The following is a 9,882-nucleotide window of genomic DNA, read 5'->3' as shown; positions in this document are numbered from 1 at the left end:
CACAGACACTCATACACCATCACAGACCATCATACACCATCACAGACCATCATACACCGTCACAGACTGCCATGGTACAGTGACACCATGTTTTGTCTGAGGGTTGATGTGCTGACTCCTCCCTCTGCAAATAACCACAGAAGAAGAAGAGGAGGAAGATGGCGCCGGTGTCAGGCAGACGAGGGGCGGAGCTATCTCTGGACGACTGCCGCTGTCCAGTCTGTCTGGAGATCTTCATGGAGCCGGTGACTCTGCCCTGCACACACACCTTCTGCAAGGTATCACACGTCCCCCTTACCTCCCAGGTGTGTCACTGAAGGTTTCACATGACCTCTGCGTCTGTCTGAAACTTTAAATCTTTAACTGCAGTTTTTGGTCATCAGTTTCTGCTTCAGCAGAAAACTTCCTGTTTTAAACAAACTGCAGCAGAATAAAGATGATCTGTTTGTTCCTCTGAATCCAGAGTGAGACCATTGTGTTGTCATGGAAATACAACCCCTGTGTCTTTCTGCCTGATTAACATATTATGGGATGTTGTCAGGAGTGCTTCCTGGAGTCGGTGGATAAGGCTACGCTGTGCTGCCCGCTCTGCAGGAAGAGAGTGTCCACGTGGGCTCGCCAGAACAGCCGGAACAATACGCTGGTCAACCAGAAGCTGTGGACTCACATCCAGACCAGCTTTCCTCTGCAGTGTCAGCGCCGCCAAAACGGGCAGGACGCCATCGCCGAGGATGACCCTGCAGGTACCGACTGCACACACAGACATACCGTAATACTGTTCATCTGATGAGGGGTAACAACTCCTCAAAACAACCATCAGAGAAGATGAGTTAGTGATCTGCAGGAATAGGACATGAAGGAGAGAGGAGCAGAGAGTGTGAGCCAGCCCTAACTATAAGCTTCATCAAAGAGGAGAGTCTGAGCCAGCCCTAACTGTGATCGTTATCAAAGAGGAAAGCCTGAGCCAGCCCTAACTATAAGCTTTATCAAAGAGGAGAGAGTTTTAAGTCTGCTCTCCAATTTGGAGACAGTGTCTGCCTGTTGGACGGAAACTGGAAGATGGTTCCACAGAAGATGAGGCTAATCAGGTTAACAGTTTTCATTGATCCCTGGTGTTTGTGTGTGTTTGTGTGTCTGTGTGTGTTTGTAGTCTCAGTGAGTTTTCCCAGGGTCAGTCAGCCTGGAGAGCTGAAGAGAGAATACGAGGACCAGGTCACCAAAGTAAGTTAAGTCTACTTACAATATTAATAATAATGATAATAATAATTATTATATATAATGACTGTGTTCTTGTTTTTCAGTCTTATTCAGAATCAGAATCAGAATGCTCTTTATTGTCATTATACAGTGTATAACGAGATTGGAGAGCTTCTCCATTCCTTCAGTGCAAAGTACAAAAGCTTTTTACAGAATTATGTACGAGATAGAAATGAAAATATAAAAAAAATAGACTTATATACAGCTATGTACATGGGTGTGGAGGTATAAGTTAAATAATAAATATGAGTAGAGCGACTCGGTGTATTGCATGACATATTGCACAGTATGTGAAGTATATTGCACAGATAGAAATATATTGCACAGGAAATATATTGCACATGGAAGATAATTAGGGTGTGCACCCGGTGGATTGAGGTAGGGATGTGATGTATAATGTCTATTGTCTGTTGTGGTGTCCGGGGTGGTTATTTGTGAGAGTTCACGGTGGTGATGGCTCTCGGAAAGAAACTGTTTCTCAGTCTGTTTGTCCTTGCCTTGATGCACCTGTAGCGCCTGCCTGAGGGCATCAGGTCAAACAGCTGAGCGCCAGGGTGTGAGCTGTCCTTGATCATGTTATGTGCTCTGCTGAGGCACCGGGTGGTGTATATGTCCTCCAGGGAGGGGAGAGGGCAGCCAATGATCTTTTGGGCTGTTCTGACTGTCCTCCGTAGTCTCTCCCTGTCAGCCTCAGTGCAGCTCCCGTGCCAGGTGGTGATGCAGTAGGTCAGCAGGCTCTCGATGGACGAGCGGTAGAACGCCAGCAGCAGCTTCCTGTCCAGGTTGTTCTTCCTGAGGATTCTCAGGAAGTGTAGTCGCTGCTGAGCCTTCTTGATGACCGCTGTGGTGTTGTCGGTCCAGGAGAGGTCGTCGGAGATCTGGACTCCCAGGAACCTGAATGTGTGGACCCTCTCCACGCATTCACCGTTGATGTAGGGGGGGGCAGGTCAGTTCTGTTCCTCCTGAAGTCCATAATGATCTCCTTTGTTTTTGCGGTATTTAGTGCCAGGTTGTTGTCTGAGCACCAGGTCGCCAGCTTCTGGACCTCCTCTCTGTAGGCTGTCTCATCTTCCCGTGAAATTAGCCCGACCACAGTGGTATCATTGGCAAATTTTACGATGATGTTGGTACTGTTGGTCGGACTGCAGTCGTAGGTGTAGAGACAGTACAGGAGGGGGCTCAGCACGCAGCCTTGTGGTGAACCAGTGCTCAGTGTCCGGGTAGAGGAGAAGTGGGGGCCAAGTCTCACAGTCTGGGGTCTGTCGGTCAGAAAGTCTTTGATCCAGCTGCATGTGAGGGGAGGGAGGCCCAGGATGGTCAGTTTGGTGGTCAGAATGTCCGGGATTATTGTGTTGAATGCCGAGCTATAATCCACAAAGAGCATCCTGGCGTAGCTCTGCTGCTGTTCCAGGTGACACAGTACTGCATGCAGAGCTATGTCGATGGCGTCCTCCGTGGATCTGTTCGCCCGGTATGCGAACTGGTGCGGGTCCAGTGTGGGGGGAAGGCAGTCCTTGATGTGCTGTAGGACCAGTCTCTCGAAGCACTTCATGATGACGGGTGTGAGGGCAACAGGACGGTAGTCATTGAGGCTGGTTATGGGTGTCGTCTTTTTAAGGACAGGGATGATTGTGGTAGATTTCAGGCAGGTGGGGATGACTGCTTGGGCCAGGGAGAGGTTGAAGATCCTACAGAAGATGTGGGACAGCTGGTGGGCACATGCTCTGAGGACCTTGCCAGGTACTCCGTCTGGGCCAGCGGCCTTCCGGGGGTTAACTGACTGGAGCACCCGTCTCACCTCGTGCTCCTCTACAGTGAGTGGGGGGGTGCTGGGACCTGGTGTGGGTGGGGCTGGATCAGATGGGTGTTGCTGTGGTGATTCAAAACGGGCAAAGAAGCAGTTAAGCTCCTCTGCCAGCGACATGCTCATATCACCCGGTGTAGCAGTGCAGCCTCTGAAGTTTGTGATGTTCTGTAATCCCTGCCACACCTCCCGTGGTCTGTTGCTGGCGAGGTGGGACTCTATCCTCCTCTTGTAGTCCGCTTTGGCGTTTTTTATTCCTCTTTTCAGGTCAGCTCGAGCTGTGCTGTAAAGAGCTCTGTTACCTGACCTGAAGGCGGAGTCGCGGTTTCTGAGGAGAGAGCGGACCTGGGTGGTCATCCATGGTTTCTGGTTTGGAAAAACCCGGATGGTTCTGACCACAGACACAGTTTCCATACAGAACTTGATGTAGTCCAGTACTGATCCTGTGAATGCTTCCAGGTCCTGGTGTTCAAATAGGTCCCAGTCCATCAGTTCAAAACAGTCCTGGAGCTCGCTAAGTGCATTCTCAGGCCAAGTTGTTATTGTCTTTGTTGTGGGCCTGGATCTGCGTCTGAGGGGGGTGTATGCCGGGGTGAGCAGCAGGGAGAGATGGTCTGACTGTCCGAGGTGGGGGAGGGGCATGGCTCTGTAACCGTGCTTGATGTTGGAGTATACATGGTCCAGCGTGTTTTCTCCTCTTGTTGGGCAGTCGACATGTTGGTAGAATTTCGGGAGTACAGTCTTTAGATTGGCCTTATTAAAGTCTCCCGTTATGATGTGGACGCCGTTGGGGTTAGCTCGCTGCTGTTCGTTTATGGCGCTCAGCAGGAGAGAGAGCGCCGTGTTAACGTTAGCGTCTGGTGGAATGTAAACAGCCGTGACGACCACCACTGTTAGCTCTCTCGGGAGGAAATAAGGCCGACATCTTACAGACATGTACTCGATGTCAGGGGAACAGTGTCCGTCTATAATTACACTGTTGTTGCACCAGTCCTCATGCACGTAGGTACAGAGCCCCCCTCCTCTGCTCTTACCGGAGTCTTTGGTCCGGTCCCGGCGATGCAGTGAGAGGCTAGCTAGCTGCACGCTAGCATCGGGGATCCTCGGGTTGAGCCAGGTCTCTGTGATGATGAGGACACAGCAGTCACGAACGTAGCGATTTCCCGCTAGTTGTAGTTCCAGGTCGTCCGTTTTGTGTGTCATGGATCTGGCATTGGTGAGATACAGGCTCGGGAGGGGTGGCTTGTGGGGTTGTTTTCTGCCGGACCTGCAGCCTCGCTTCTGCTTCCTCTCCCTCCTCCGCCTGCGCCGCTTCCCTGACCCAACAACAATCCATGGAGAGCCCAGCAGTCTCGCTAGTTCGTCTGGTATATTGTGGTGGCGGTGGAAGTCGCTCGAGATGGTTACCTTGTGTCGGTAGCCGATATCCACCAGGTCTTGGCGGGTGTAGTGGAGGGTCTCCGAAGCGTGTGTGGGGAGAATACACGAAAAGATACACAAACATACCAGAATAAAATACAAAAAAGAGCACCGAAGGGGAGAGCCGTGAGCCGCTGCGTCCGTGCGCGCCGCCATTTTGGTGCACACAGTTATATTACTAACTGTCTGTTTAGTATCTTGTGTTTTTTTTGGTTGTTTAATTCACAGATTTGATAATGTGATGTAAAATATTCTGAGGTAGATTTTATCCGTATTTGAAGTTGAGTTTAATCTGTTTGAGCAGTTGGTGTCGTTGTTGTTCAGAGTCAGAGACAGATGATGATGAACCCGTGACTCTGTTATTAAACATTGTTGTTGTTGTTGTTGTCAGCTAACGGAGGAGAGGAGGGCGCTGGACGAGGCGGAGAGGAGGGCCAGTGAGGAGTACATCCAGAGACTGCTGCAGGAGGAGGAGGAGCTGCTGCAGGTGGAGAGGAGGAGGCGTGAAGACGACGAGAGGCTGGCCAGACTGCTGAGCAACCAGCTGGTCAGTGCTGAACATAAAACTGATTATCGCCGTCTTAAAGTTAAATTTGCACCCAGCCTCTGCACAGACGTGTCTCAGACCGTGTCTTGGTCTGAATGAAGTTTCTTCTGTCTGAGCGTCAATCCTTTGGATGAACTCCAGGGGGCACTCACATACTGTAAACTGTCTGGATTCTGTTTTTTCCGTTTCATGTTTCCATGTTTCTCTCTTTTACATTTTAATGCAGTTTTATTCTCAGTTTCTGAGTTTTATTTTCCTCCGCAGAACTCTGCTCCTGTCGCTCCTCCTGACGTCACTCCAACACACAAGAAGAAGAAGAAGGAGGTCAGCGGAGGACACATGGAGAGGTGAGTCCACTCATCTAATAACCAGACTCTGTCACCATGAAGGTGATGGTGAAGAAGATGATGGTGATGATGATGATTATGGTTAAGATACGCGTGTGTGTGTGTGTGTGTGTGTGTGTGTTTGTTTGTTTGTTTCAGGTTCTTGTGTCCTCTCCCGTCCAGCAGCAGCTCGTCCTCAGACTGCAGTTTTGTGGCCAACAAGGTGAGTTTAATCCAAACAGATAATTCAGGTTTCCATCACTTTGTGTTTATTTTGGATTCAAAAACAAAGGAAAACACCTGAGAGCAACACTTGAACATTCTGTTTACTCATTTCTTACAGTAATAACAGTTTTATTAGAAAGAGCTGACAGTGAACCCTTCTGATGTTTGCTAATTGTCATACTTAAAGTGTTTTACAGATCAGTCAGGTCAAAGAGAGACATGTCAAACATCAATAATAACAGTGATTATAGACACATGAATAACAACATTAGTGACTATAACAGTGATTATAGACAAATGAATAATAATATCAATGATTGTAATAGTGATTATAGACATGAATAATAACATTAATGTATATAATGGTGATTATAGACATATAATAACATTAGTGACTATAACAGTGATTATAGACATGAATAATAACATTTATGTCTGTAACAGTGATTATAGACATATGAAGAATAACATTAGTGACTATAATAGTGATTATAGAATTAATAACATTAATAACTAACAGTGATTATAGAATTTTAAATTATAATAACAGCAGTGGGCGGGTCATGCCTAACATAAGACAAAAACGTATAGATGTGAATTATTTTACGTAAAAATAATTACAACCAAAAGATTTGACAAAAAAAGAGGTAAAACAATAAGTGACGTTAATGCGTTAAAGCAAACAGAGTAAGATTAAACGACAGAAGGCAGAAATATGGAACATACAGAACATCAACGTCTAGTACTGAGTGTCAGCTGCAGAGCTGAGGCTCAGTCTGTAGGGGCTGGCTCAGTCTTTAGAGACTGGTTCAGTCTTTATGTACTGGCTCAGTCTTTAGAGACTGGCTCAGTCTTTAGAGACTGGTTCAGTCTTTATGTGCTGGTTCAGTCTTTATGTGCTGGCTCAGTCTGTAGGGGCTGGCTCAGTCTTTAGAGACTGGTTCAGTCTTTATGTACTGGCTCAGTCTGTAGGGGCTGGCTCAGTCTGCAAGGGTTGGTCCAGTCAGTAGGGGCTGGTATGTACACTCTGCCTTCCCTCCTGACTCCCCTATTTTCATCAGGGAGGACTCACTAAAGAGGGAGGTTTGTATAAAGCTGAACTGAATCTTTGACTTCCAGGAGAACATCCTGGTCTCTGCTGAGGAGCTGCAGAAGGAGCCTGCCCTCCCTGAGCTGGATTATTATGGCCTTCAGACAGACAGATCACCACCTCCTTCAGTTGCCGAGGAGGACCAGCTCCACCCTGGGACTCTCAAGAGGAAGAGTTCAGAGCTGTATGCCACAGAGGACAAGGAGGTGTCTGTCTCCAAACAGGGCTGTCCCTCCTCTCTGGAGGTGGTCACTGAGTGGGAGGTGGAGCTTCTTAGGAGAAGACAGCAGGAGGAGGAGGACCGGCGGCTGGCTCTGCTCCTGCAGAAGGAGCTGGACCAGGAGGAGAAGCTGAGAGCCACCGACCGAAGCAAAGGATCCTCTGACCCATACCTGCTCCGCCAGACCAGCAGAGGGAGGGAGGAGACCGCCAGCTCCGACTCCTCCAGGAGCACCTCCACAAACACTACGAGTGCCTCCAGCACCTCCACAAGCACTTCAAAGACCTCCACCCCTTCGTCCACAAAGACCTCCTCCTCTATGAAGACCTCCTCTTCTACAAGAACCCCCTCTTCTGCAAAGAAGTCCTCGTCTTCAACCCCGTCCTCCAGAGGCAGAAAACAGGCCACTCTGACCGAGATGTTCTCCAGCCTGAGCAGCTGAACCCCTGTCTCCTCCTGTGTCCCCCTTTGTGTCTCCTTCTGTCTCCTCCTGTCTCCCTCTGTGTCTCTTTCTGGGTTCCAGAGTCTCAGGTGTCTTTTTCTCTTCACTTTTCCCTCTTAATCAATAAAAAACATTTTTTTTAGTTGAACTGAAACTCCGCAGTGTTTATTTTAGTTACTGTGGAGACACTACGAGGGCAAAGGTTTTTGGACTGCTGAGTGTCCCTCCACATGTGACTGAGACACTGTGGTCCTCCATGTCCTCCAGTCTCACGGTTCAGTTCACTGGGGACAATACTAACTCAACACTGACGCTGGTGTGAGAAATATAAATATGTAACATATAGTGAGAGTGAAGCTCCGCTCCACCCGAGGACTGTACTTAGTTTTGTATTTGAACAGGAAACAGATGATGCATGCTGTAAAGTTCAGGCAGATTTTGGTTTGACATAAATTGGTTTTAAATAAAGTTTTGGGGCAGAATTCTTTGCTTCTGTCAGCAGATTTTCACTTTTGCAACTTTTTCTGACTATTTTCACACAGAATTTCACTGACTGAGCAGAGCTCAGCTTGAATCGTATTTCACACAGTGACAGTCCATCACTCTGTGTCCCCTCTCTAAATCATTATTATGTGTCCTATCTCTGAATCATCAGTGTCCCCTCTCTGAATCATCACTGTGTCCCCTCTCTGAATCACCACTCTGTGTCCCCTCTCTAAATCATTATTATGTGTCCTATCTCTGAATCATCACTGTGTTCCCTCTCTGAATCATCACTCTGTGTCCCCTCTCTGAACCCTGATGTGCCCTGAGGTCCCTGATTGCAGCGCAGACGGAGCAGCAGTTTGACTCTTGCAGTGGAGAATTGATTAGCTGATCAGAGCTGATCAGAACAATGAGAGGAGCAGCTGCTGCAGAATGAACGGTTCAGTTTCACCTTCACCGCTCCTAAAGTCCCACTGCTTCATCTGTGCCTAGAGTAGGTTCTTCTGCTCCGTCGGTGCCCAGAGCACATTCTACTGCTCTGTCAGTGCTCACAGTACATTCTGCTGCGCCGATTTCTTCAAATTTGGCACAAACATCCAGTGAGATTCAACGACAAACTGATCTGAATTCGAAGGTCAGAGGTCACTGTGACATCACCATGTTGTCATATTTCAGGAACAGAAGGGGAGGCGTTTTTTCAGACTGAACTGGTGACACCAGTCTGTAACCTGATTGGTTCATGGAGTCAGATTACGATAACGCGGTTAACTGTTTATGGCTGAAAAAGTTTTGATCTGATATCAGACGAGTTTTTGGCTGGTGAAGTGACGTTTTAATCTGTTGGTTCAAACAATCAGATGCTTCATGTTCTGAAGGTCTTCACTTAAACTTGTTTTTTCCTGTAAAACAAAACTCATTGTTCTGATTTTCAAGGGTTTTGCATCAAATGATATTTCAGCGCTTGAACTAAAATAAATCACCAGCTGTAGACGAGCAGCAGCATGAAGCGATAATCTGTTCCGGCTGAACTTTAAAACGCTGAGCTACATGTTGTTTCAAACTTTGGGGCCTTTTGTTTAATATTCTGCTGCGAATTAACTTTCAACAGCAACATAATTAATATTTTTTCATATCTACGATAGTTTGATGATATTTTACAGATTAATTCAGAAAAAATGTTCGTGTGAGAAAATGTCAGAAAAACTTTTCAAAATATAATTTTTAATTTGATGATGGTAAAAATACTGAGTGTTTCTGTAGTTTGTCTGTCGGTGTCCAACAGGAAGTTACGTCACCGCCCTGAGGTCTCTGTGGCTTCACTGTGGTCATATGACTCAGTCATTCTGACGTCTGTCCTCGTGGATCAGAGGCGTCTCACCGCGTCTGTCCTCGCCATGTTGAGGTGGACAAAACGTCCCGTGTGTAATTTTGTGGTTTCTCTCCGTGGATCATTGTTTCATTTTCAGGGCTGGAGACAAAGCGGAGAGGTTTCGGGGTCCTTCCTGGAACCTTGAAAAGGTCATGGAAGTTAGTTCACATATCTACATAATGATGCATGTGTTCAAGGACCATCAGAAACATTTTTTTTTTTAACGTTTTTACAGTTTATAGCTGATCAGTCCCGAATTCCACATTTTTTAAATTGTAGATGTTAAAAAAGCTGAAACAAAGTAATGAAAAAGAACCAATAAGGCGGTCGATGATCACTTCAGAGAATGCGTGGTCTTTGAGTCCTGGAAAAGTCCTGGAAACATCCAGGTCAAACAATTCAGCGCGTGAACGTGACAGGCATGTTGGAGTCCTCTGATTGGTCACTGAAGACCTGCTGACTCTGAATCAAATGTGTCGTCATGTGACAGTCATGAATGTGACACATGCTTGTCCATCCAGTTTCCCATGAGCCTTTGCAGGAGCAGCTCGCTGAGTCACAGCCAGGAGCTAAAACGAGACGAGAGCTGAAAATAGAGAAAAAGATGAAGTGACCTCAGAGTCGTGAGACAAACACTTACAGCCGACCGATCCTGGACAGGAATCCGGATCAGATGCTGATCCAGATCAGATACAAA

The 9,882-nt window shown here is 47.1% G+C and overlaps 1 protein-coding gene across 2 annotated transcripts; it reads left to right on the top strand.

Annotated features, from left to right (window-relative positions):
* Positions 1–46: 46 nt before the first annotated feature.
* On the top strand, positions 47–7,428 carry rnf168 (ring finger protein 168). Of its 2 annotated transcripts, none has more exons than XM_042482206.1 (7): positions 47–305; positions 542–743; positions 1,151–1,221; positions 4,872–5,027; positions 5,292–5,374; positions 5,513–5,576; positions 6,698–7,428. In XM_042482206.1, the coding sequence occupies exons 1-7, from the start codon at positions 159–161 to the stop codon at positions 7,328–7,330; spliced, it is 1,356 nt and encodes a 451-aa protein (XP_042338140.1). In that variant the 5' UTR covers positions 47–158; the 3' UTR covers positions 7,331–7,428. The 2 variants fall into 2 exon arrangements, with proteins under 2 accessions (XP_042338140.1, XP_042338141.1); XM_042482207.1 differs by having other exon boundaries at positions 48–278.
* Positions 7,429–9,882: the final 2,454 nt, after the last annotated feature.

Source organism: Plectropomus leopardus, unplaced genomic scaffold, assembly GCF_008729295.1.
Source record: "Plectropomus leopardus isolate mb unplaced genomic scaffold, YSFRI_Pleo_2.0 unplaced_scaffold4072, whole genome shotgun sequence".
Taxonomy (NCBI): domain Eukaryota; kingdom Metazoa; phylum Chordata; class Actinopteri; order Perciformes; family Serranidae; genus Plectropomus; species Plectropomus leopardus.
The sequence above is the reverse complement of the archived record's forward strand: the minus strand, read 5'-3'. Positions and strand labels throughout refer to the sequence as shown.